A 27,827-nucleotide genomic window follows, 5' to 3' on the forward strand; every position below is an offset into this window, starting at 1 on the left:
GGACACAGGGGGGACCACTACCGGAGGAGAGGTCCATTTCTTCAAGAAACTCTCCTCAACGGGATACCGTACCGCCAAATTTTTTGGGGCAGAAAAACCTTCTGTGATTTTTCCCAATCCTTGTACAAAAGCTTATCAAGATAAGAAACACAAGGAAACACTTTTGCAGTGCGGGTCAGCTTACAGAAACCCAAAGGGGACCGACGCCTCCGCTGCTTCCGCAGAATCCTCCATCTTCAGTGTGTCCCACACTGCGGTGATCAGCTCACTGACTAGAGCCTTTTCACGTGCTGATCCAGACCCAGTCATCGTCACTATCTGAATGGCCGCAGTCCGCACCCTCTGACGCATCAGAATCCTGGCCATGAGCCGCAGCCCGACTCAGCAGCCTCAAATTATTAAAAGTATTTTTCAACCCAAAATAAAAACACATGCATTTATAGTGCAGTTAATTTTATTTATTCTGTATAATGTATATATAAAGTATACTGTATATGTTTAAGCCATGTATGAATAATAAAGTAAACTGACTTTTATATCAGTCAATAAAAAAAATCATAAACTGTATATGCATGATTTCAATAAATCTATCTAATGTAAAAACCTCATCATTGGTAACACAACTAAGCTAACCAAACAACCTACATGGATTTTTCAGTTAAACAAGCAACAAAAATCTCCACTTTTATTAACATGCATATGACATCATCAAAGGTCCTTCTGCCCACTGATATCAGTCTTGCTAGCATTGAAAAAAACATCATTAACTCGATACCTGAAAAAGCCGCGCCGCCTCCTCGTTCTGGTCCGTGATAGACGGAACACTCAGCAGAGACTGCGTTCAGTGTTCCGCCTATCACGGAACAGAACGAGGAGGAGGTGCAGCTTTTTAACACAGAACTCCCGCGGCTATCACGGAACAGAATGAGGAGGATGAGGGAAGGCTTTTACACTGGATTCACACAACTTTTACACAGGACTCATGTGGCTTTTTAACACTGGACACCAGTCACAGGTACACAGACTCGAGCATAAGCCGAGGGGGGCATTTTCAGCACAAAAAAATGTGCTGAAAAACTCGGCTTATACTCGAGTATATACGGTATGTTTACTTGGACTTCTCTTGGTCAGGCCAAATGATCTTTTTCATCATAATTTACATAAGTGTACTATACTTTTTATATACAGTAAATTTGTGTGTTCCAAATAATTACTTTTTACAATCCTTAGAGGGCAAATAAAGTTCCTCTAAAAAATAAGAGGAAGAAAATTATTTTAAATAGCCTAATATTCGAATTAAAACTCAGTTAAAGTGGTAGTACTCTTCATTTTTTTTTTTTTTTTTACCTACAGGTAAGCTTATAATAATTTACATGTAGGTTAAATCAATATCTCCTAAACGTGTGACATCAGAAGTATGCACTCTGTTCCTTCAGAGCTCTGTACCGTGGCTGCGACTCCTGTGCCCATGCGGAGTGCTTGGCTATCCAAGTGGCCACAGCCCGCAAACCCAGAAGGAAGACCAGGTGAATATGGAAGCCTATGAAGTGGTGACAGTACACTGCGGGAAGGCTTTGTTTTAAGGTAAGTCTTTCATAATGTGCTAGTATGCAATGCATATTAGCACATTATGCCTTTACCTTGCAGGGAGAGCGTTTTTTTCCCCTGTTCAACCTTTACTACTGCTTTAATAAAGAAAGCCTCTGTATTTCCTGTGGATATTTTATTTAAAAAAATGTACCACTAATTTATAAGGACTAACAAATAAAAGTGATAAGATATATATTTTTTTAATTTGAATGAAATATTTTACCAGAATATCTGCATTGTCAGAGCTATCAGAATGGAATTCAAAATCAACGGAAACCTTTCTTTTCTTCTTTGCTGGATCTTGAAGACATGCATTTAAATGGTCAGGTAAATTGGCAAACTTTGGTGGGGTCTTCACAGAATATGTCTGAAAAGCAAATATATTCAATTAAATATGTATACATATGATATAATGGTCAAAAACAAAGTATTCCCTCAGATGATGTAGTATGATGACGAAATGCGTCAGTAGAGGCTACACGACTACCAGGATTGATGTGAACTAGTCATTTGCTTGTGCAAGTGATGCTGCAGTAAACAGCAGTACTGCTACACTCCCCGCTGACTGAAAAGATTTATGTCATGTGCCAGTTTTTAATTTTACATTGTAAGTGCATGTCTTATAAAGGGGAGAACAATGAACATATTTTGTAACAATATTACGCTATGGAAGCTCTGTTTCTTTTCTACATGTGATTGAGCTCGTCAACTGACTATCGTTACACACGGATGCTGTGGAGTGTGTGAACTATTGCTCCAAGGAGACGATCTACATCCCCGTTCGGTGCTGTCTGCTTTTCATTAACAAAGTGGACTGACTATCGTTACACCTTGATGCTGTGGAGTGCGTGAATTATCGCTCCAAGGAGAAGATCCACATCCCCGTCGGGAGTTGTTTGCTTGTCATTAGCACAGTGTGGTAAGAGTCCAATTCTTAGGGGGTGTTATCTTTAGCCCCCCATATAGGATTAAAAGTGAAGGTGTATGAACGTAACTGAACATAGCACCAGGATTGCATTTTTATTTGGATATTATCACACCGCTTCTGTTCAGATTGACATTGCACTGAAAACACACGTTGAAGAGTAGACGTGTGGATATATATAGCGCTGCCTGGATGATTATTTGTTATCTGTTTTTAATTTAAAAAACAAAGTATGTTGTACCTTTTTAAGTAATGTATTGTGCAAATCAAGGAACATAGCATAAGTCCAGATATTAAATGTACATCATTTGTGACAATGTGCAGTTCATATATTTTTTACAGCCGAGATAGCATTCTGTGGTCTTATATTTGTAAGCATTTTATCTACAAAATATATCTTGGTATAAATGGACAATGTTGGATTTAACAACCAAGCAATGCAAAGTATATCTGAAAAGCAGTAATGATTGACAACTAAGCAAATACGCTGAAATATCAATGCTCAAATTCAATATTGTTCTCTACAAAAAAGAGATTTTTAATACAGCTTACCTGTAAAATCTTTTTCTTGGAGTACATCACGGGACACAGAGCGGCATTCATTACTATATGGGTTATATGGAGTACCTTCAGGTGTAGACACTGGCAATCTCAAACAGGAAATGCCCCTCCCTATATAACCCCCTCCCATAGGAGGAGTACCTCAGTTTTGTAGCAAGCAGTATGCCTCCCAAAATGGTCCTCAAAAAAGAGGGGTGGGAGCTCTGTGTCCCGTGATGTACTCCAAGAAAAAGATTTTACAGGTAAGCTGTATTAAAAATCTCTTTTTCTTTATCGTACATCACGGGACACAGAGCGGCATTCATTACTATATGGGATGTCCCAAAGCAATGCTTACAATGAGGGGAGGGAGAACATCTCCAAGACAAAAGGATTTAATTTAGAGATATACTCAAATCATAATAAATCCAACTTAGTTGAGAAAAATAAAATTTTTAAATTTAACTCGAACAAGAGGAGCCCCCGGAATCCGAGGGTCTCAAACTGCAGCCTGCAGCACTGCCTGCCCGAAGGCAGTATCAGTATTCCTTCTTACGTCCAACTTGTAGAATTTTGTAAACGTGTGGACAGAAGACCAGGTTGCCGCCTTGCAAACTTGAGCCATAGAGATCTGGTGGTGTGCTGCCCTGCCCAGGAGGCGCCCATGGCTCTAGTAGAATGAGCCTTTAATGATACTGGAGGAGGCAACCCTTTCAAGCCGTAGGCCTGAGTGATTAATTGCTTAATCCACCTAGAAATGGTGGACTTTGCAGCTGCCTGCCCCTTCTTGGGCCCATCCGGTAGAATGAACAGCACATCTGTCTTCCGGATCTTCTTTGTAGCTTTAAGATAGGCCTTCATGGCCCTGACAATATCCAAGGTATGCAGCAACCCTTCCTTTCTGGAAGTAGGTTTAGGGAAGAAGGATGGTAATACCAAATCCTGGTTCAAATGAAAACTGGATATGACCTTCGGAAGGAAGGAAGGATGAGGGCGGAGAACGACCCTGTCCTTATGAAAAACAAGATATGGTTCCTTACAGGATAAGGCTGCCAGCTCCGAAACTCTTCTTGCGGAAACTATGGCAACCAAAAATACTAACTTCCTTGTCAGTAGAACCAAAGGAATATCAGCCAACGGCTCAAACGGTTGTTTCTGTAAACTTGACAGAACAAGATTTAAATCCCACGGACAAAGCGGGGATTTAACTGGAGGTCTAATACGTAAGACCCCTTGAAGGAAGGTCTTAACCAGCGAGTGGGTGGCCAGCGGCCGCTGAAACCACACTGACAGAGCAGAAATCTGTCCTTTGATTGTGCTTAATGCCAATCCTTTATCCACTCCTAGCTGGAGAAAACTTAATACTCTATCGATGGTAAATTTGCGAGAAAGCCATCGCTTGGACTCACACCAGCCTACATAGGCCTTCCAGACCCTGTAATAAATCACCCTAGAGACCGGTTTCCTGGCTCTGATTAGGGTAGAGATTACTTTCTGAGACAGACCTCTACCCCTGAGAATCAGGGATTCAGCTTCCAGGCCGTCAAATTTAGATGCCGTAAGGCAGGGTGGAGGATCGGACCTTGCGATAGCAGGTCTGGCCGTAGAGGAAGAGTCCAAGGGTCTCCCACTACCATCCTTAAGATTAGTGAGTACCATGCCCTTCTGGGCCATGCTGGAGCTACCAGGATGACTGGTATGTGCTCCACCCGGATCCTGCGCAGCAGGCGGGGTAGTAACTGGAGCGGGGGAAACGCATAAAGAAGTTTGAACTGATGCCAAGGGCAAACCAACGCATCGGTTCCGCAGGCCATCGGATCCCTTGAGCGGGACATGAACCTGTCTAGTTTCTTGTTGAGTCTCGATGCCATGATATCCACGTCCGGCACTCCCCATCTTTGGCAGAGTGCTTGAAAGACTAGTGGATGCAGAGACCATTCCCCCGGCCATAGAGTCTGGCGGCTTAAGAAGTCCGCCTGAAAGTTGTCCACTCCTGGAATGAATATTGCCGATATGCAGGGCACATGAGCCTCTGCCCATAGAAGAATCAAGCTCACCTCTCTCTGAGCGGCTTGACTCCTGGTTCCCCCTTGGTGATTTATGTGTGCCACGGCCGTGGCATTGTCTGATTGAATTCTCACCGGGAACCCCTGCAATTTTGACGTCCAAGCCCTGAGGGCTAGTCGAGCAGCTCTGAGCTCCAAGATGTTGATGGGCAACTGCTTCTCTGGCTTTGCCCAAGTACCTTGGCGAGTGCAACCATCCAAAATTGCTCCCCAGCCCGTCAGGCTGGCGTCTGTGGTCACTATCTTCCAAGCCACTGGGCTGAAAGACCTCCCCTTCAGTAGATTCTGAGGGTCTAACCACCAACACAGACTTTGTCGGACTCTTGATGAGAGCGGCAACGGGATATCCAAGGCCTGTGGCCTTCTGCTCCATGCTGACAGGATGGCTGCCTGTAGGATGCGAGTGTGGCTCTGGGCGTATGGTACCGCCTCGAATGTGGCCACCATCTTGCCTAGTAACCTCATACATAGGCGAATAGTCGGTTCTTTCTTGCTTAGAACCAGTAGGATTAATTCCTTGATGGCTTTTACCTTCCTCAGAGGTAGGAACACTCCTTGTTGTTCTGTGTCTAATCTCATGCCAAGATATTCCAACTGCTTTGTGGGCTGGAAAGCTGACTTTTCTCGATTTAGGACCCAGCCGAACCTCTCGAGGTATTGGACCGTGAGGGCCACTGCTCGCTCCAAGCCGGGAGACGAGTGATCTATGACTAGGAGGTCGTCCAGGTATGCTAGGATCGTGACCCCTTGGATCCTTAGTTTGGCTAGGATTGGAGCTAGGACCTTCGTGAACACCCGGGGGGCCGTAGCCAACCCGAAGGGAAGCGCCACGAATTGGAAGTGACGCGAAGCCACCATGAAGCGTAGATATCTTTGATGTGGCTGATAAATTGGAACATGAAGGTAGGCATCCTTTATGTCTATGGACGCCATGAAGTCGTCCTTCTGGAGTGTGGCAGCTGCTGACCGCACGGATTCCATCCGAAATGAGCGGATCTTTAGATATGCATTTACCATCTTTAGGTCCAAAATTGGCCTGACATCTCCATTGGATTTTGGGATGATGAATAGGTTGGAGTAGAAACCCAGCCCCTGTTCCAGGACTGGTACCTCTACTATTACTTCCTGGGAAAGTAGATGATCTAATGCCGATCTTAATGCGGCTCCCTTTTCCGGATCGTTTGGAATCCTCGACTTCTGGAAATGAGGAGGAGGAAACCTTAGGAAATCTAATTTGTAGCCTGTGGCCACGGAAGACCGTACCCACTCGTCGGGAATGCTGGCTTCCCAAATCTCTGAAAAGAGTCGCAGCCTTCCCCCCACCTTCGTGGGTGGGGGCGCCCCTTCATAAGGTTGGCTTGGGGGCTGGTTTTGCTGGTTTGCGAAACCACTGCCTTTTGCCTCTAACAGCCTGTCCTTGTGATCTGCTGTTGAAGCCGAAGTTTGCTTTTGCAGGAGGCCGTCGATACTGCTTGGCATTAGAGGGCCCCTGCCCAGGGGAATACTGTCGTTTAAACGCAGGTCCCTGAACCTTCTTCTTAGTTGGCAAGAGAGTACTCTTGCCGTTTGAAATGGTCTGAATGTATTTATCTAGGTCTTCTCCGAAGAGTCGTCCTCCATGGAAGGGGAACCCTACCAGGAGCTTCTTGCATGGGGGCTCAGCCTCCCAGCTTTTTAACCATAAGAGTCTTCTCATATGGATAAGGGATAACGATAAACGTGACGCTTGCTGGATAGAATCCTTGATTGCGTCTACCGTAAAACATATGGCCTTAGGGACATCCGAAAATTTTTCTGCCTGCTGGGCCGGAATAAGTTTAAGCATCTGCTTAAATTGATCCGATAATGCTTGAGCGACCCCAATCGCAGCCACAGCTGGCTGTACTACTGCCCCTGCAGTAGTGAAGGAGTTCTTAAGTAGTGCTTCCAAGCGCTTATCAACTGGATCCTTGAACACCTGTATGTTTTCTACAGGGCATGTTAACGATCTGTTAACACATGAGATGGCTGCGTCCACTGCAGGAGTAGCCCATCTTTTGGAAAAATTTTCTTCCATAGGATATAGGACAGAGAACCTTTTAGGTGGTAAGAAGATCTTATCTGGCTTGTTCCAATCTTGGAACAAAATTCCCTCTAATAGAGGATGGATCGGAAACACAGCATTGCTTTGAGGCGCCCTCAGTGAGCCCAAAGCTGAAACCGTCGATACCTGGAGATCTGGTACTGGCAAGTTGAATGTCCTATGGACCAAGTCCGACAATCCTTGAATCCACCAGCTCTCCCTCAGGGAGACTGCCCCAGACTCCTCTGTATCCGGGTCTTCGATCCCTGAACCTACTTGGTCCGTGTCCAAGAGGTCGTCCAATTCCCCTGAGGAAAGGACCTCCTCTTCTGAGGGTCCGCGCTCGGGCGACGGAGATCTATTCCGCTTACTGCCCCGCATAGCTGCGGATATCATTTTTCCCATGCTTTTCTGCATCTCTTTTAAAGAGGTGAGTAATACATCCTCCGTGACCATCTTAGGGTTGGACTGACCCGCGTCAGCTCCAGCCCCAGATCCCGATGGCCCCAAGGCTCCCTGTAGGGAAAACAGCGGCATACCATGGTACAATACCGAGGTACACCTGCTACCTATTGGTATTTGGAACTATAAAAGTTAATTGTCCAAACACCTGTTTGGGGGATAAAAAAATGCTTCCTCTCCCCTAGATGACTTTTTTTTTTTTTTTTTTTTTTCGTTTTTGTTTCAAATCCAGGAAAGAAAAAAACATTCTGTCCCCCTGAGTAGTATTGCAAAGAAAAACTATGAGATGGAAAAGAAACAGCCTATTTCTAGGCTTGACAAAACAGTCCTCTGAAGACTGCAATATCCTTTCTGGCCACTGTGTGTCCTCGGCGCCCCGTGCTGCCGCTCTGGTCTTTCTCCTCAGTTCCAAAGTATTGATGGAACAAACAAGGAAGGGCCGCCCCTTCCTTTAAGCCACTGACCCGCCCTTCCCCCCCAGCAACCTCAAACAGGAAATGCCCCTCCCGACAGAGGGAGGGGGGGGGGATTTTGGGAGGAAGGGACCTCTCTGTTCCAGCAAACTGCAGCCTGCAGCCTGGAACCATGAGGAGGTCAGCGTTTTGCCTGCTTGCAGGCTCTGAGGAGGAAGACTGAATGGAGCATCGCCTGGAGGCCTGCAGGTAAGCAAAGCTCTCTGACACACACATATATTTTTATATAACACAGGCCCCACTCAATGCTTTTCCAACACTACAAGGGAGGTCACATCTTATGGGGAATAATACATAGAGAGCCATCCTATCTTTATGATATGTGACTAGTTTGCCAGATGCAGTGCATAACTTTAGGCATGTCCCCTGTGACCCCCCAGAAAAAAACCTGCTAAGAACCAAGTTCCGCAAGTTTTCCCCTCACTTACCTGCTCCATGCCGCAGGACTTTGCCAAGCAAGAGGCCCAATCTTCCCCCATCTCCGTGGGGATGTCTAGACCTTCAGGCCCTGGGTTCCTATGAAGGATCCACTGTCCTGGGCCCATATAGCACCCTGGCAACAGAAAACTTTAGGTACCCAAAGGTTTCTAAGTTCTGGGCCCAGGGTCCAGCTCTCTAAAAAGAAAAGCATTATGGGCTATACCCCAAGGGTTTGGGGTCCGGTTACTGACCACTTTAGCGCTGAGGCTTTTTTGGACAGAACCGGTAGCTCACCTAATCCCAAGGATGCGGAGGCAAGCTAAACCATGACTAACACCTAAGACACTGGCGTAAAAACTGAGGTACTCCTCCTATGGGAGGGGGTTATATAGGGAGGGGCATTTCCTGTTTGAGATTGCCAGTGTCTACACCTGAAGGTACTCCATATAACCCATATAGTAATGAATGCCGCTCTGTGTCCCGTGATGTACGATAAAGAAATAAAGTACATTTCCCCCCTCACCTTCCAGGACAGCTACTTGAGCGATGATTGGCTCCGCCCTCTACAGGAAACACAAATCAGATACAATTTAAAAGGCCCCTCCCTTTCCTCTGACCCTCAGTTGTTTTGTGTTTCCAGACCCTCCAGGAGCACCGACACATTTTTTGTTTTTCCTAGGTCTTGTAACTGTGCTTAGCGGACACCCCTGCTCTGGCAACATCCAGTACTGGTTGTGGCCAAGTCCTGGGTGTGTTCAGTCCCTGTTTTTTCGGCCAGAAGGGTTCCCTATTGTTGGAGGTACTTGCTTACCTGTGTATGTGGTGGAAACTTCCTTCAGATTTTTCCCCCAGCTCTGCCTGGTGGAAGCCTTGTCTTCCTTGGCTTCACCAAGGTGTACCAAAATGGCGTCGGAGGACTTCCGGTGACGCGGCAAGATGGCGCCAGAACCGGAAGTCACGTGACGCACTTTCCGGCACCGTGTTCATAAGGAACATGGCGGAGTACACTAAGGGCATGCTGCCTGGGACAGCAGCCTTTTTTTTCCCCGGCCGATCTCTACTCACCAATGGAGCTTAAGGACAGGCCTGAGGAGGGAGCACCTGCTCGGATGGAACCAGCGGCAGCCTCCGGTTCCCATACTGCCCCCAAGGTTAGCCCTTGTCTGTGATTATGCAGTAGGGGACCTTTTTTTGTATGGGCCTTCTTTTCTTATGGCTCTTGTTTCTGTTTTGTTTTAGGATAGATCGATGAAAAAGAAATGTGGAAACTGTAGAGCCAGGCTGCCTGATGGATATAAAAATAGGATTTTTTTACTCACCGTAAAATCCTTTTCTCTTATCGTCCATGGACGGACACAGCTCCTAAAATCTTGACAAGTGGGACGTCCCCAAGCAGTGTCAAAAACGAGGGGTGGGTAATCAGTAAAAAACAAACAACTTCACCCCAAACAAGCAGAGCTCCTCAAAGGAGGAGGTGCAACTTTAAACAGCCGCCTGCAAAACCTTGCAGCCGAAGGAAGCATCTGAAGATGCACTCGCATCAACCTTGTAAAATTTGGAAAAGGTGTGAACGGATGACCATGTCGCCGCCTTACACACCTGTGAGACAGACGCTTGATGTCGGAAAGCCCAGGAAGCACCAATTGCACTGGTTGAATGTGCCGTGACCGGAAAGGGGGGCACCAGCCCCTTAAGTGCATTGGCCTGTATGACGGTCTGCCTGATCCACCGAGAAATGGTGGCCAACGAGACCGCCAGGCCCTTTTGTGGGCCAGATATCGACACAAAAAGTGAGTCAGACCTCCGAAACGGAGCAGTAGCAGACGGGTACACCCGCAAAGCGCGTACCACTTCCAAAGTATGTAGCGCAACCTCCTTAGGTTGCGCCGGCCGAGGACACAAGGATGGAAGTACAATGTCCTTGTTAAGGTGAAATGACGAAACCACCTTCGGAAGAAAGGAAGGTTGCGGGCGCAACACCGCCTTATCCTTATGGAGTACCAAGTTTGGCGACTTGCAAGACAAGGCCTCCAACTCAGAAACACATCTGACAGAAGTAATGGCCACCTTCTGAGATAGTGTCAAGAGAGGGAGGTCTCTGAAGAACCAAGAGCACCAGATTCAAATCCCAAGGGGGAAGAGGTGGTTTAAGAGAGGGAAGTACATGACGAACCCCCTGCACAAAAGTACCCACCAGAGAATTGGCCGCCAAAGGCCGCTGGAAGAACACAGCCAGGGCTGAAATCTGTCCCTGAATGGTGCTTAAGGCAAGTTTCTGATCAACTCCATGCTCTAAAAACAGCAGGATCCTGGAAACCGAATACGTCCATGGACGCCACCCCATCGCACAAAGAGATGTAGGCCTTCTAGGTGCATTGGTAGATCCTCCTGGAAGAAGACTTTCGTGCCCTCAGCATGGTTGAGATGACCGAGTCGGAAAGACCTCGGTTTTTCAATACCTGGCTTTCAACAGCCATGCCGTTAAAGCCAGCGATTGTAAAGCAGGATGCAGTATGGGACCTTGAGACAGAAGGTCCTCCAGCATTGGCAGCCGCAAGGGTGCATCCGCCACCAGGCGCACAAGATCGGCGTACCAAGGATGCCAAGGCCGAGCGATTAGAATCATCGGGATCCCCTCGGCCTCCACTCTGCGGAACAGCCGAGGAAGCAACTTCAATGGGGGAAAGGCATAAATTAGCCGATACTAACCCCACGGGCCACTAACGTGTCTGACGCGTCTGCCCAGGGATCTCTGGACCTGGCCACGAACCTCGACACCTTGCGGTTGAGACGAGGGGCCAGGAGATCCACGTCCGGTGTGCCCCACCTCCTGCAAAGGAGTTGAAACACCTCCGGATGCAATGACCATCCCCCCTGGTCCAGAATCTGGCGACTCAGGTAGTCTGCCTGCCAGTTTTCCACACCCGGAATGTAGACAGCTGACAGAGCCGGCATGTTTTTTTCCGCCCACTTTAGGATATGAGCAACCTCGGACGCTGCAGCCGAGCTCCGTGTTCCCCCCTGATGGTTGACATAAGCCATCGCCGTGGCGTTGTCCGACTGAATCCTGATTGGGCGACCTTGCAACCTCCTCGACCATGAGGAGAGGCATAGCCTGATCGCCCCCGAAGTTTCAGGACATTGATCGGCAGATGGGATTCTGCCAGAGTCCAGCGACCCTGGGCCGACTGCACCCCCCAGACCCCCCCCAACCCGTGAGGCTGGTGTCCGTCATAATCACCGTCCACTGGAAGGGAAGAAACAACTTCAGGGTCTCAGCCACCAAGTCAGAGAGACTCTGACTAGATGGCTTACCTGAATATGACGATCCAGAGACAATGGAGATTTGTTCCACTTGGACAAGATCTCCCTCTGCAATACAGGAGTGTAGAATTGGGCATACGATACTGCCTTGAAGGAGGCAACCATCAGGCCCAGGACTTGCATGCAAAAACGGAGAGACGACCATTTGCGGGATGCCAACACCTTCACTGCAGACCTATAGTGTCTGCAATTTTTCCAGGGGAAAAAAGACTTTCGCTTTCGAGGAGTACCAGTACCGACTTCTGAATGTTTAACACCTACCCAAATTCTTGGAGGGTCTGGCTGCCTATAGAAACATCCACCTCTAATTCTGAGCCAGAAGCTGCTCTCAGAAGAAGGTCGTCTAAGTAGCCCACGATGGCAATGCCTCGCTGTCTCAGCAAAGCTAGGATCGGTGCAAGTTCCTTGGTGAAAACTCGTGGTGCTGATGCTAGTCCAAAAGGAAGGGCCACAAACTGATAGTGGTCCTCCCCTATCGCAAAGCGCAGAAACCTCTGGTGACTTGCGCAAATTGGACCATGCAAGTAAGCGTCCTTGATGTCCAAGGACGCCAGAAAGTCCCCCGGATGGAGCGCAGCAACCACCGAACAAATTGATTCCATCCTGAACTTTCGCACCCTCACAAAGGTATTGAGGGCCTTGAGGTTCAAGATCGGACGAACACCATCCTTCTTTGGGACTACAAACAGATTCAAATAGAATACCTAAAACCTTTCCTCCAGTGGCACAGGTAAAAATATTTTTTTTTGTACTCACCGTAAAATCCTTTTCTCTGAGTCCATGGACGGACACAGCTCCTTAAATCTTGACAAGTGGGTTATGTTCCCTGTTTACAGGAGAGGACTAGGCAGAACACAGCCAAGGCTGAAATCTGCCCGCAAACGGTGCTTTAAGCAATTCTTAGATCCACTCCAAGCTTTAAAAACAGCAGGACCCTGGACACCGAGTACGTCCGTGGACGCCACTCCATCCCTTCGCACCAAGAGATGTAGGCCTGCCAGGTGCGACGGTAGATCCTCCGGAAGAAGACTACGGTGCCCTCAGCATTGTTGAGATGACCGAGTCAGACAGACCCCCGGTCACCTAAAGTCTGGCTTCCAATAACCATGTTGAGCAAGTCAATGACTGTACAACAGGAGAAAGTATGGGACCTCGAGACAAAGGGACATCCTACCCTGGCAACCGCCAGGGTACCTTTGCTACCAGGCGCCCGATATCGGCGTACCAAGGACGCCGAGGTCAATCTGGAGCGATTAGAATCATCAGGATCTCCTCAGCCTCCACTCTGTGGAGCAGCCAAGGAAGCAACTACCATGGAGGAATGGCAAAAAGTCTCCGATACAGACCCCACAGGGCCACCAGCGCGACTGACGCATCTGTACCAGATCACTAGACTTGGCCACTAACTTCGACACCCTTGCGGCGGAGACGAGCGGCCAGGAGATCCATGCCCTGTGAGGCTCACCTCCTGCAAGGGAGCCGAAACACCCCAAGCACAAAGACCAGTCGCCCTGATCCAGCATCTGGCGACTAAAGTAGTCCGCCTGCCGGTGTACCTGATTGGTAGACCGAAGCCACGGCCGTGGCGTTGTCCGGATGAGACCACGAGGAGAAGCATAGCCTGATCGCCTAAAATATGAACAGTAGACAGCACCTGGTATTCCCAGGCGGTCTCCCACCCAGGCACTAGCCAGGCCCGACCCTGGGTAGCTACTGAGACCAGACACATTCAGGGAGGTGTGGCCGTAGGTCCACGCAAGTCCAGCGACTCAGGGCCAACTGGACCCCCCGGGTTTGTGAAGCCCCCAGGTTCACAACCCGTGAGCTGGCATCCATCGTAAACACTGACCACTGGAAGGAAGAAAACTTCCCGGACCGAAGAGTCTGGGATCTCTGTCACCAACTCAGAGAGACTCTGACTAGGTGGCGCACCGGAATCTGATGATTTCAGAGACAAGAGATTTTTACCACCTGGACAGAATTTCCCCTGGAAAACCAGGGTGTGGAACTGGGCATACAGTACCGCCTTGAAGGAGGCTACCCACAGCCCCCAAACCAGCAGGCGCCCGGAGAGAAGACCGATTGCGTGATGCCAATACCTTCACCGCAGACTGAAGAGTCTGCAATTTCTCCAGGGGAAGAAGGACCTTCGCCACCGAGAAGTCTGGATCAACACTAGATACTAGAACGCTCAGTCGGAACCTAGCATGCCCAGGATTTGAACCCTGGGTCGCACAAATGGAGGGCAGGCTTGCTGCCACTGAGCTACACCTTCTGGCCTAAACGTTTAACACCCACCCGAATCTTCGGAGGGTCTGAATGGGAATAACACATCCACTAGGTCGGAGACAGAAGCTGCTCTCAGAAGAAAGTCGTCCAAGTTGCCAATGAGGCAAAGCCTCGCTGTCCCAACAAAGTTAGGATAAGTGCAAGCTCCTAGCTGAAAACCCATGGTGCTGACGCCAGATCAAAAGGGAGGGCCACAGGCTGACAGAGACCCTCTCTCATCACGAAGCACAGAAAAAAAACACTGACATGCGCAAAACGGGACATGCATGTATGCGTCCCTAATATCCGAGGATGCCAGTACGTCCCCCGGATGGAGCACAGCTACCACCGAACAAATGGATTCCATGCGGAACTACCCAACGTTCATAAAGGTATTTAGGGCCTGAGGCCCATAGAAAACCCCAAACCTCTCGTCCTGCAGGAAAGGTAAAATTACCCCACAGCTTAGCAAATCCCACACTGCCCAAGGCAGACCGACAGGCCGGGAGAAGAAAGAAACGAGGAAAGAACTTTGTTCTGTGGATAGGAGGCAACCCTATCTAGTACTCCAAAGAGACCACCTCGCAGACCCACTGGCCTGGAGAGCAGGGAGGTTTCACCGAATTGTGAACCTGCAAGCTGCCCCTCCCACCTAGAGACAGGGAGGGAAGGCTACATACATTGGCAGGATTTGGGTGCCGGCGTGATCGGCTTACGCACCCAGGGACGGATTAGTCCCCAAGCTGGGCCTTTGACGGCCTGGGAGGGTTGCCCCTAAATAATACACACACGTAGTGTGTATGTATATTATGTAGGTGTATGCACATATGCCTTTGGAGGAAACAGGAGTACCTGGAGGAAACCCACGCAGACACAGGGAGCGACAATGCAAGCTCCAGGCAGATTGGCATCAGTGTCCGGATTCGAACCAATGACTCTCTTGCTGCCAAGTAATGGAGTTAACCACTACACCACCATGTGCATAAAACCATTCTGAAACAGAAGCCCTGGATAACAAGGGCGCAGCATTCAATGAAGCATCACAGACCTATATGAGGCCCTGGACCAGCTGGTCCGCTAGCCTAATAACTTCGGGAGAGAGTCGGTGCTCCTCCACTGTCTGGTGCAAAATGCTCACTCCGTGAGTTGTATACAGCACTAGGGGTCAGGACTACTCCAAGATGGCCGCCGAGCGCTCAGAACGCGGCCACAGGAAAATGGCCGACCACAATGTAAGCTGCGCCATAGCGCAGCTATGAAAAAATGGCCGCCAATGGGAATTTTCAATGTAATTGAAAAACCTCCCGAAAAATTGCGCCAGCGCCGACTGAGACCCCAGAGTAGTGGCCACAATAGGCCGCAAGTCAGACCCCAGCATGGTAAACCTGGAACGAGTCAGTACTTCGGATCTTCTATCAGTCAGATCCATACAAGCGGGGGTGAGGGACTACAAAAGCCCTCAGCGGCTTTTCTCATTCCGCATCTCAGAAATTATCAAAGAAGGGCCCAGAAAAAAAAAACCTACACAGAGCGGTCTGATTTGTGTGATTCAAAAAAGACCGAGCCCTCGGCGGAAACCCAGCTGCACTATCCAGCTTAAGAGAGTCCCTTGCAGCAGTAAAAAGTGCACCCATCAATGCCTTAGCCTGCTTTTTTTTTTTTTTACTAGCCAGGTACCTAGTCCATGGCTCCATAACAGAGCATTCCCCAGGGGATAACGGGGGAAGGGGGCACTCTTTTACCGCCCGTCCACAGTCCACCCCGGCAAAAACGTGTCCAGGACGAACAATAAAACCTCTGTGGGAATCCCAGGTGCTAACACCTGCTGCCACCACCAGCATGTGGGGAAGGACCCAGATACTGACTCCAGATATTAATAGTATTTACATAGTGTGTATTATAATATGCACACCTGTCCTTACAAATAAACAAAAGCTCCTAGAGCCCTATTCAGGGCCTCTCACCCACTTGCTGCGCTGACCAGGGGTAACCAGGGGACTCATCTCAGGAGGAGACTGCCCAGCGCTGCCGTCCGCTCTCAGCACACAGCGTGAGAGGAAAAGAACCGTGAGGTAACTGTGCGGCATCTGCAGGGACCTGTGTGCCAAATGGCGCCAAAATGCTGCGTTTAAACAGGAAAAGCCTCCTAGGGCTTTTTTTTTTTTTTTAAGGATAAGACACAGATACATTGCAATGAGCATATGAGATATAATGACCATACAAAACCGTTACAGGTGGGTAAGGATCACCAATCAGTCAGCGTCTAACTACTCGCTGAAGTATAATACAGGGTAATCATAAACATCTGTGCTCATCACAGGGCTTTTTAACAGTGAATGGACGAACAAACTGGGTTTGACCAGGATTGCGCTGAGGAACCACAAAGGACTTCTGCAGCCGTTCCCAGTCCTTATCTATGAACTTATCAAAGAAAGTAACATAAGGAAAAACTTTCACAGAGCGGTTAGATTTGTGTGACCCAAAGGAGACAGACCCCTCTGTGGAAGTCCCAGATGCATCCTCTAGCTTTAGAGAGTCCATCACAGCATCAATAAGTGCACTCACAAGTGCCCTGTCTTGCACTGACCCGGACGAGGGGTCCTCCTCACCAAGGAGGTCCTGGTCCGCTGTCACGGTCACTACCGTGCCAAACGGACAGCGAGGCGTGGTCGTGCCCCAGTTGGCTCTGGGTGGAATTGAACCCAGGACCTCTCCATTGCTGGTCCAGGTCTTTGCCTCTGAGCCACTTCTCAGTTGATATTCTTCTTGCTGTCCGTCGGAGCCTGGTTCTGAACTATGTGCAGATTGCCTGTCTCTGGATCTCCCTAAAATCTGCACTTGTCTATCCTGGTCCAGCTGAGGCAGGTTTCCTAATCAACCAGGGTATAAAGCCCTGCCTCACTATGAGGGAGGTGTCAGTTCATTGTTCTGTGAATGTCCTGTCTGTGCCAAAGCTTCCTGTGTTCCTGTGGTTGTCTTCAGCTACAAGACTGACCCCAACTTCTGACCCTTTTGGCTTACGTACCCTGGAATGCTGCTGTCTCCTGCCCTTTGACCCCGGCCTGTACTTTCGGACTTTCCCTGCCTTCTCCAGCCCTTGACCCACGGCTTGTGCCCCGGACTTGTCTTTGGTTCCTGTTTGCAACCCTGAACTTTCCGTTAGTAGTTACCTGACTCTCTCTCTGGAATCCTGGACCACGGCTATACTTTGACTATCCTTGGCAAATCCCTATCAAGCCCCTGTGCACAGACTCACAGCCCAGGTAGTGTCTTACCTTATTACTGTGGGCTGTGTGTATTTGTAAGGGTGAGCATACAAACCTGCAAAATGGACTCCACTCAAGGTAAGCCCTTACATCCGCATCCTCTGACATACCAGAACCGAGGTCCTGAGCCACAGCCAGGCTCGAATCCGAGTCAGAGCATTCCCCAGAAGATGGCAGGGGAGGGGGTGCTTTTTACCCCCCTTACGCTCGCACAGCACTTCCACCCTGGCAAAAAATTATTCCAGGACTGCCAACAGCGTATCCATGGGAACCGCAGGTGCAGGGGCACCGTCTGCTGCCTCTGGCAATTTAGGGGAAGAAAGGCCAGATACTGACTCCATATTCACCCACTGACAGCCCTCAGGGACTAAGTGAAAAACACTCAAGAAGTCCACCCTCCTTGCTGCACCGACTGGGGGGGGGGGCGTTACCCAGGGGACTCACCACCCAGAGGGAGACCGCTCAGCACCACTACCCGCCTTCCTTGTATACACAGCTTGTGTGTGAGGAAAAAACTGAGGGAAAAAAAACTGAGGAGAATGAGCTGCGCGCCATTCAGAAAGCCAGTGTTAGAGGCCAAAACCCACTCCAAAATGGCTGCCAGACATCTCAGATAAAAGAATACGGACCACAAGAAAATGGCCACCCGCAATACCGACCTGTGCCACAGCGCAGCCACGACAAAATGACCACCAATGGAAATTACAATAGAAAAAGCAAGCACACTAAAAATGGCATTGGCGCTGCAAAAAATGGCGCCTGAGCCCCGAGATGTGGATGAAAAGGACGTGCAGAGATTTCCCAAGAGACAGACCCACCCTCACAGAAAGTGGACCATGACACCCCATGGTCCCCCACAGGGACCCGGAGTCCCCCCACAGGTACACCCCGGTCACAGCGGGCCCTAGGGCAGGATGGGAAAGGGCGACAGAGAGCAGGGAAAGGGAGGACAGGAGAACCCCGTAATCCCGGGAATGCCCAGCTGTTCCATCCTGCCGAGGCAGGAGGAACCGTACTTACCTGTCCTTGCGAGGATTTGTTGGCGTGTCCCTGACAGACCCACAACCGATAGTACGAAGTACAACAAGTAAATTGTGCACAAAGAACCAGAGTAATAAATATAAGTCAGCATAACCAGCATACAGAGCATGGAGTAAATGTCAAATTAGGCAATGAGTTCAGGCTGTTGGTAGTGCAATATGAATTGGGGTGAAAAGTCTGAGATGTGAAACGTTTGGGGTGGTATGCTCTCAGGGCTGCCATCAGTGGGGAACAGAAACCATATTCCAATTCTGTAGAGACAAGCAAGGGAAGAGGCGCTTCTGGGTGCAATACTTTAAAACAATTTTATTAAAAGCATAGTTTAAAAACCACTCACATTTTGGTGGTGTAATGCAGGCATGTAAGGAATTCCCAAGAGGGAGAGGTGGATGTTGTATGTCGTGTCCCTGGTCCTCGCAGTGGCGCTGTGGAGTGAGGGGAGATCAGGATCTTCTTACCGCTGGTGGTGAGGGGCGGCTGCGGTGAATGGATCTTGTCAGGCACTCAAGGCGCGGATGGACCGGCGGGCGAGGGATGATGACGTCACCGGGCAAGCTTGCCCGGTGACGTCATCATCCCTCACCCGCCGGTCCATCCAGAGGCGCCTCTTCCCTTGCTTGTCGATAGCTACTTCGTACTGTCGGCCCGGTCCACTGTGAGTGAGACAACAGCAGCTCAGTCATATGTGGACCCCGGAGGATATGCTCACCTGCCACCCCTGGAGCCATGGGATATGTTGTGGCCGAACCAGCGCGTAGCTAAGGTCTACTCACGCTTTATGGCCGGACTGGGGGGACTACAAGGATCTATAATATCCAGCCTGTCACCCAGCCGGCAGTTGATGGAAGAATCACAAAAATAGAAAAATTTAAATTTCTTCAGGACTCTGGGCCCAAAAAGTCCACCTCCTCTGCTAGGCAGAAGAAAACTGAGCTGCATACTGCAGGGTGAGGGGTTATGACTGGAGGGACCACCCCCTGAGCGGGGCTATTCAACTCTGTTAAAGTTACATGTTTTAAGATAACTAATGTTCTGCCTAGTCCTCTCCTATGAACAGAAACATAACCCACTTGTCAAGATTTAAGGAGCTGTGTCCGTCCATGGACGATAAGAGAAAACAAATGTATTTATCAGTTTAGGCCAATATCTATTCTGCTACATAATTTTGGTAAAAAAAATCTCAATAAGTGTATATTGATTGGTTTGTGCAAAAGTTATAGCGTCTACAAACTATGGGATAGATTTATGGCACTTTTTTTTTTTTTTTACTAGTAATGGCAGTGTTTTGCGATTTTTAGCAGGATTGTGACATTGCAGCGGAACAGATCGGAACACTTTTTTGGGGCCATTGACATTTATACAGCGATCAGAGCTAAAAATAACCGCCGATTACTGTATATATGACACTGGCAGGGAAGGGGTTAACACTAGGGGATGATCAAGGGGTTAAATGTGTTCCCTGGGAGGTGTTTCTAACTGTATGGGGACTGGAGGAGGAGAGAGATTGTTGTTCCTAATCACTAGGAACAGACAACATTTCCAACAAGCTGATTCAAGAGAAGTCAATAATTATATCAAATTCTCTGGAACAGGAATGGCTACAGATGGATCAAAAATCGACCAGTCCTTGCTGAACCAGACAAATTTCAACCTATCCATGGACAGCACCAGTACAAATTTAGACTCCAGATGAAATACACATGTAGTGAGGGGATCATTCCACATGTAGTGAGGGGATCATTCCCCTAAAATGGAAAAAAAGTTTAAGGCCTTTTCAACATAATGCTCATAAGTGCTCATTTTCTCTTTTTTACTACAATCAATGCTTAAAAGAGAAGTTCGGGATTAAAAACAAACAATCATATTCACCTAGGTGGTCGCAGCATCAATCTGATGCTGCATCTGTCCCCTGTCGGGTCTGCAGGGAGAACTAAGCAATAAAAAAACGCATATCGCTCGGTTCTGCCCCTCGGCTCTGAACAGAGAGCCGTGACTGTCAGTCAATGGCTCTCTGCTCTCTCCTCCAGCGCTGGGCTGTGAAGAGGGCTGGAGGAGCTGGCTTAGGCTCTCAGCGGATCACTGAGAGGCTGAGTCAGGTGTCGGTCCAGGCATCTGGATAGATCCCGACCACATGGTCGGGATCTTTCCCAAGCCTGGTGACGTCAGCTGACAATAGACTTTAGCCCACTATCGGCTGAAAACATGTCACGGGAGTGCAGAAGAAACTACACTCCTGTAATCTATAGGAGAAGTATGGCCACAAAAGCTTTGGCCATACTTCTCCTTTAAATTGGTTACGACTTTTCGAAACATGCACATCCATACCTCACTTGCATCTGCCTTCCTGAAGCTGTTTAAAAAGAACAGAATAAATATTTGTACCTTTGGAACTGTGTAATTGCAGCTCTTTGAATTGGTCCATGGAGATGAAATCTTGTTATCAGATTTTCTGTCAGGCTGTCCTTGTGATATTATTTCTGCAAGAGTTGATCTCTTTGAAAAAGAGGAAGAAGTCTGTATACTTCCTATTTTGGATGACTGCTTTGGAGTTTCTGCAATAAAGGTCTGAACCTCCTATATGAGAAACAGAAATGCCATATAACTTTGTATTGAACTTGCAGATTTTACTTTACTTTTAATTAAAATTAAAAAAATATTATTCACCTTATGTTTCATATTTGTCTTTAGTTGTATTTTCTCCTTTTCAAGTTTTTCCTAAAATAAAATATTTACATATTAAAGGAAATGTACACATGCACAATGGGCCAGATCCTCAAAAGAGATACGCAGACTTAACTGCTGTTCAGTCTGTGTCTAACTTTGGAAACGATCCTCAAAAGGCTTTTTCCAAAGTTAGGCAGAAGATCAGGCATGTGTAATTGAATTACACTGCCGAATCTTAGGATGCAGTACCGCATCCGCCGCTGGGGGCATTTCGAGTCGAAATGCCGTTTCTAGTATGCAAATTAGCACTTAAGGCGATCCACAAAGCTTTCCAGCTTCGTTTTTTCGCCGTAAGTGTTATTTTGCAAGTGTAAAACTAGGGCTGATGTTACAAAGTGTAAACTAGTCACACCATGTAAAAGCCCATTCCAGCGACGGCATTTGGTATGCATTCCCGAGGGAGAACTCCACGGCAATTTGTAAAAACAAAACCGGCATGGGTTCCCCCCCAGGAGCATACCAGGCCCTTAGGTCTGGTATGGGTTGTAAGGGGACCCCCCTACGCCGAAAAATCGACGTAGGGGGTCCCCCTACAATCCATACCAGACCCGTATCCAAAGCACGCTACCCGGCCGGTCAGGAAAGGAGTGGGGACGAGCGAGCGTCCCCCCCCCTCCTGAGCCGTGCCAGGCCGCATGCCCTCAACATGGGGGGGTTGGGTGCTCTGGGGCAGGGGGGCGCACTGCGGGCCCCCCCACCTCAGAGCACCCTGTCCCCATGTTGATGAGGACAGGACCTCTTCCCGACAACCCTTGCCGTTGGTTGTCGGAGTCTGCGGGCGGGGTGCTTATAGGAATCTGGGAGTCCCCTCAAATAAGGGGGCCCCCAGATACCGGCCCCCACCCTAAGTGAATGGATATGGGGTACATCGTACCCCTATCCATTCACCTGTAGGCAAAAAGTTAAAGTTAGTAAACACACAACACAAGGCTTTTTAAAATAATTTATTATTCTGCTCCGGATGCCCCCCCTGTCTTCTTTATTAGCTCTATTAGCAGGGGGGGCTTCTTCTTCCACTCTCCGGGGGTCTTCTCCGCTCTCCGGGGGGGGGTTTCTTCTTCCGCTCTCCGGGGGGGGTTTCTTCCGCTCTCCGGGGGGGGTTTCTTCGGACTCAGGGGGTATTCTTCCATCTTCTCCCCTCTTCCGCTGTTGACTCGGCGAACCCCGGTTCTTCTGCAGATGTCCGGTGCCTTCTTCTTCAGCGCTGGCTGCCTGCTATCTTTGTGTGTTAGCTCAATTTCTAGCAGGCAGCCGGCGCGGTCTTCTGTGACGTCAGGGTCTTCTTCTCCCCTCTTCCGATGTTGCCTCGTCGCCTGTTGTCGCTGTAATGATGGAAGCGCGCCTTGCATCCCATTTATATAGGCATCACCGTCCCATCATGCTCCGGTAGGTACCCACGTGGTGGGTGCACGTGGGTACCTGCCGGAGCATGATGGGACGGTGATGCCTATATAAATGGGATGCAAGGCGCGCTTTCATCATTACAGCGACAACAGGCGACGAGGCAACATCGGAAGAGGGGAGAAGAAGACCCTGACGTCACAGAAGACCGCGCCGGCTGCCTGCTAGAAATTGAGCTAACACACAAAGATAGCAGGCAGCCAGCGCTGAAGAAAAAGGCACCGGACATCTGCAGAAGAACCGGGGTTCGCCGAGTCAACAGCGGAAGAGGGGAGAAGATGGAAGAATACCCCCGGAGTCCGGAGAAGCCCCGCCCCGGAGAGCGGAAGAAGAAACCCGCCCCGGAGAGCGGAAGAAGAAGCCCCCCCTGCTAATAGAGCTAATAAAGAAGACAGGGGGGGCATCCGGAGCAGAATAATAAATTATTTTAAAAAGCCTTGTGTTGTGTGTTTACTAACTTTAACTTTTTGCCTACAGGTGAATGGATAGGGGTACGATGTACCCCATATCCATTCACTTAGGGTGGGGGGCCGGTATCTGGGGGCCCCCTTATTTGAGGGGACTCCCAGATTCCTATAAGCACCCCGCCCGCAGACCCCGACAACCAACGGCAAGGGTTGTCGGGAAGAGGTCCTGTCCTCATCAACATGGGGACAGGGTGCTCTGAGGTGGGGGGGCCCGCAGTGCGCCCCCCTGCCCCAGAGCACCCAACCCCCCCATGTTGAGGGCATGTGGCCTGGCACGGCTCAGGAGGGGGGGGGCGCTCGCTCGTCCCCACTCCCTTCCTGACCGGCCGGGTAGCGTGCTTTGGATACGGGTCTGGTATGGATTGTAGGGGGACCCCTACGTCGATTTTTTGGCGTAGGGGGGTCTCCTTAGAACCCATACCAGACCTAAGGGCCTGGTATGCTCCTGGGGGGTGAACCCATGCCGGTTTTTTCTTTGAAAATTGGCATGGAGTTCTCCCTCAGGAATGCATGCCGAGCGACGCTGTCATTTTTTTTTTTTTCCGACGCAACTTTTTTAAGCCGTTGCGATCCTCAAAACTCGGCGTAACGTAACTTCGCGCATGCGCAGTACGGCCGGCGCGGGAGCGCGCCTCATTTAAATGGGACTCGCCCCATTTGAATAGGAACGCCTTGCGCCGGCGGAATTTTAGTTACACAGCCTGAAATTTCTAGATAAGTGCTTTGTGGATCGGGCACTTAGGTAGAAACTTTAAGGCAGTGTAACTTAAATGGGATTTTTTAAGTTACGCCAGGTTTTTGTGGATCTGGCCCATTGAAACTAACTGACACCGACTTAAAAAAAAAAAAGCTCTCTCTTTCTAAGCAGATTGCAATAATACCAAATCTGACTGCCAGTCAGACTGAAGTTTTAGATTTTGCATACCCTGTTTTTATATTTTCCTAAAAAGTACTGAAAAAAAGTAATCAATTCAAGAAGCAAACAATGAGAAATGTGGTCAGAGCAATGGCTGTGAGTCTAGTATATCTGGAACCTGAAAGATGACCATTGGCTTAAAGTGGTTATAAACTAGTCTTTTTTTCATTAAACCTAGCGGGTTGAACAAAACAAAACTGACAGCTCAGGTCGGAGCCGCTGTATTAAAAATCCGATGTTAGTACAGCGATCTCCCCTGCGGTGCTATTGTGTTCTTACAGGTGGACAGCCCCCCCGCCAGAGCACTTCGGTAAGCACTCTCAGCCGGGGGCTGGTCTGCAGACCTTTTTCGGTCATGACCCGTCGACAGAACGGCCAAATGTCGTTAGACATTCGGCCTGTGTGTTCTAGGCTTTACTTAAACCCAGTGAAGTGATTATCCTCAGGAGATATACAGAGATGAAACGGTTCTTCCTACATACGTTTTACGTGTTTATCTGCAGTCTTCTCTTCTCGACATCTCTTCAAAGTGCAAGAAGAGAGGAACAAAAACAGCTGAGGCTGTCAATCTGCTGGAGATCCCTTTAGGGAGCTGCGGTGGCTCAACGCGATTGGCACTGCGCTGACAAGCCATTCACCTCTGCAGCTAGGGGTTCGGATCCCGGTCTCGGCTACATGTGAATTGAGTTTGGTGGACTCAGCCCGGCTCCCGGTGGGTGTGCTATGCGAGGTAAGCCTGCGCTTAGTACGCCCACCCCCCTCCCACAAAAAACACCACACTTACACGCACTCGAAATTGGGTTAACATGCACGCACTTTGACCACGCGGTCTCTAAAAAGAGAGGCGAAGGACTAACGGGGCTGGTTAAGCGGGCAAATCCTCTCACTCCCTTATAGGGAGTCCCTCTACCCCGTTGGGCTTCAAAGCGGAGCAGGTAGGGCGGGCTGTGTGGGAGGTCCCCCTCACACACCCGCCATTGCCACCCGGGGCATGGAGGAAGGTGGCAGATTGCCTCTGGGGGAGGCCTGCCTACTCCCAACTCCTGCAGTCCGGCTCCTCTCTCGAGTACACGCACAAAATACACTTAAAAAAAAAAAAGAACACAATCCTTTCTTCATCTCCATAACCCCTCCTTGTGCACATGCACGGAGCTCAGGATGTTATCAGCTCACAAGAATACTGACAAAATCAAATGTATTGTTTTCACTGACTGAACAATATAACAAACATTTTCAATGGTATATTTTGCAGACCAGAAGAGAACATGTAAGAGAAGTTAATTGTCAGGGTTTACATACACTTAGGGCTTAAAAAAAAGAAAAGAAAAAAAAAAAAAAAAAAAAAGCAGCTTTTACAGGCAATTGGCAATTTGTTTTTGCCTGTAAAACAGACCTCTATTTTAGCCATTGGGGTTGATTTCCTAAAGAGGAGCCGAACCCGGCCTTTTATTAACAACCAAATGATTAAATTAACCAACATAACATTTTAAATGACCAAAAAACCGATATAATGATTTTGAGGTCCTTGACGGTACCAATCTACCCATACCCTTTATTGTGTCAGAGGTACCAGCTAGCTGAGTTGCCACCCCAGCTGCAACTTATAGACTCAGGGCCTAAACCCAGCTGACCTTAGCCACCCAGGATTTCCCAACGCTCTCAGTTCAGTACCCAGTGAATCATTCCCACTCGAGGATACCATACCCGAGATGGTTCCCCATCGCTTACCCAAATTAATCGAATTATACCGCCGCCAAGGACCCCAAAATGCCACAGCGCCTCGGTGTGACACCTTACACCTGCACGCCCCACCACTCCCGAAAAGCCCTCTGCACTCCATGCTTCAAACCCATAAACCACAAATCTGTGCCAACAGCGTAGATGTGAACACCATCACCCATAAGGAATGGCCAAGCGTCTGACTCCAAGTGCCTGACCACCAGGCCCCCATTTCTAATGAAAAACATCCCCACCTCCTAATTAACTTTGACTTGAGCACTGTTGATCTTCTCCACCGATCTGGCCTCACGCCACATGGTGCGTGCCACTATATCCGACCAAACCGGAGAAAATCAAAGCGGATATCCCGCTCTAGAAGCTCTGATGTCCAAATCATTGCCCCCCGCATGTATAACAAGAATGTCCGGGGGCCTTTCCAAACGGGCAAATCGTTTCGCTTCGGGAACCACCTTACTCCGCATCATGCCCCGGACCCCGATCCATCGGACACTGCCCAACTCCCTGTGGATGCCTAACTGTCCGGCCTCTGGCCTGACCTCCGCCTTCCTGGCTCCCCAGTACACATAGGAATACCCCAGGATCCATACAAGGCATCTATGACCTGTAAGCAAACAAAAAAAAACACGGTACCACCAACACACTGGAAAACACATTGACACACAGCAGAAACAAACAGTGAGAGAAAGGGTGGAAAACAATAGCCGGACACCAAGATACAGAAGACAAACCCCACCCTCTACAACAAATGTGGCCTGACGTACAGCTGGCACCTGTTAGACTCCCACTTGCCGATCTGCTTGACCGCAGCGTGGTCCAACCCCCAAACGAGACGCCTCGGTAGCTGCGTCGTTGCGAAAAGAGTGAGACCCATACTGCTTGGGATCCAAGCCTGCCGCCCAAGACATTTGCGAAAGACGGCCATAAACAGAAAACGCAATAAACGAGAACCGTCAGCATGCACAAAGAGCTGGCAGGCTAGCTGCGGGCTCAACGCCGCAAACTGAGACAAGGCAACAACCGGGCAGAGACCTGCCTCCGTTCCCTGGAACAATTCCAAATGTAACCCCTTCCCTGCCTGATCTGTCTTGGAATGCTGTATTCCAATCCGTACTGAAGCATCTGTGAACACCATATCCTCCCAACCCCCCCCCCCCAGCCTAAGGGCCCCAAAGAAGGTCAGCAAAAAGGCAGCCTGAAACAAAGTCCGTTCATAAGCAGTCGAACAAACTGAACTCAGGCGCTCCAAAACAGTCCTCAATATGGCGACCGACACAGGACACCTGGAATCTCTAGACCTGCAGGCCTTGCGGTATCCCTTCATTGCCTGTAGCACCATAAAGGATTTTGTGGCATCCCCAATACCCTGCAACTTAAACCAGAAGACAAGGCCCGTCAGCTTATGGTCCACAGCCAAAGCCGATGCCCCCCAAACAAAATTATGCACTATGAAATAGAGGACCACGGAAGACAAATCCACCCCCGACTTCATCCCCCCTACCTCAGCCAGTAACAAATTCCATTCCCTCCACGCCCTGGAATACGCGTCCCACGTTGCCACACTCAGGGAATCCCAGATCAATCCTGCGCCGACTCCAATGCGATCTTCCATAACCGTGGTGGACAAGGCGTCCCATGCCGCTCCGCCTCCGAGGGGCCAACATGCAAAACTCCTCCCACTGTGAACGAGACAAGGCATCCGCAATCTTGTTACTAACCCCTGAAATGTGGACAGCGTAGATGAAAGCATTCAATTGTAGGCACAACAGAACCAAATGGAGCAAGTGGCGCACCACAGGCAGAGAGGAGGCCGAGATGTTATTGATAGCCGTCACCACCTCCATGTTGTCACAATTGAAGCGCACCTTCCTGTCCCAAAAAGCATCCCCCCAGAGTTCAACCGCCAATACAATTGGAAACAATTCCAAAAGCACAAGGTTCCTCAACCAACCTGCCGCACTCTGAGTCTCAGGCCTCCGCCCAGCGCTCCACTGACCGATAGAACGCTCCATATCCCACCGACCCGGCCGTGTCCATAAACAGCGTCAGTTCAGCATTGCTCACCGGCCCCACCATCCACAGGGATCGCTCATTGTAAGCTGCCAGAATTTCGTCCCAGACCCTGAGGTCCGCCCTGAGATCCCG

The 27,827-nt window shown here is 49.2% G+C and overlaps 1 protein-coding gene across 1 annotated transcript in view; it reads right to left on the reverse strand.

Annotated features, from left to right (window-relative positions):
• The window catches only part of SYCP1 (synaptonemal complex protein 1), a 183,733-nt gene that overhangs the window by 42,601 nt on the left and 113,305 nt on the right, over positions 1 to 27,827 (reverse strand). The window contains exons 8-10 of the mRNA XM_040339388.1: positions 21,102 to 21,152; positions 20,820 to 21,011; positions 1,814 to 1,957 (exon numbers count right to left, since the gene is read on the reverse strand). Coding sequence (XP_040195322.1) covers positions 1,814 to 1,957; positions 20,820 to 21,011; positions 21,102 to 21,152 — 387 coding nt within the window. The remainder of the gene's footprint in view (positions 1 to 1,813; positions 1,958 to 20,819; positions 21,012 to 21,101; positions 21,153 to 27,827) is intronic.

Source organism: Rana temporaria, chromosome 2 (genome assembly GCF_905171775.1).
Source record: "Rana temporaria chromosome 2, aRanTem1.1, whole genome shotgun sequence".
In the NCBI taxonomy this organism is placed as follows: Eukaryota; Metazoa; Chordata; class Amphibia; order Anura; family Ranidae; genus Rana; species Rana temporaria.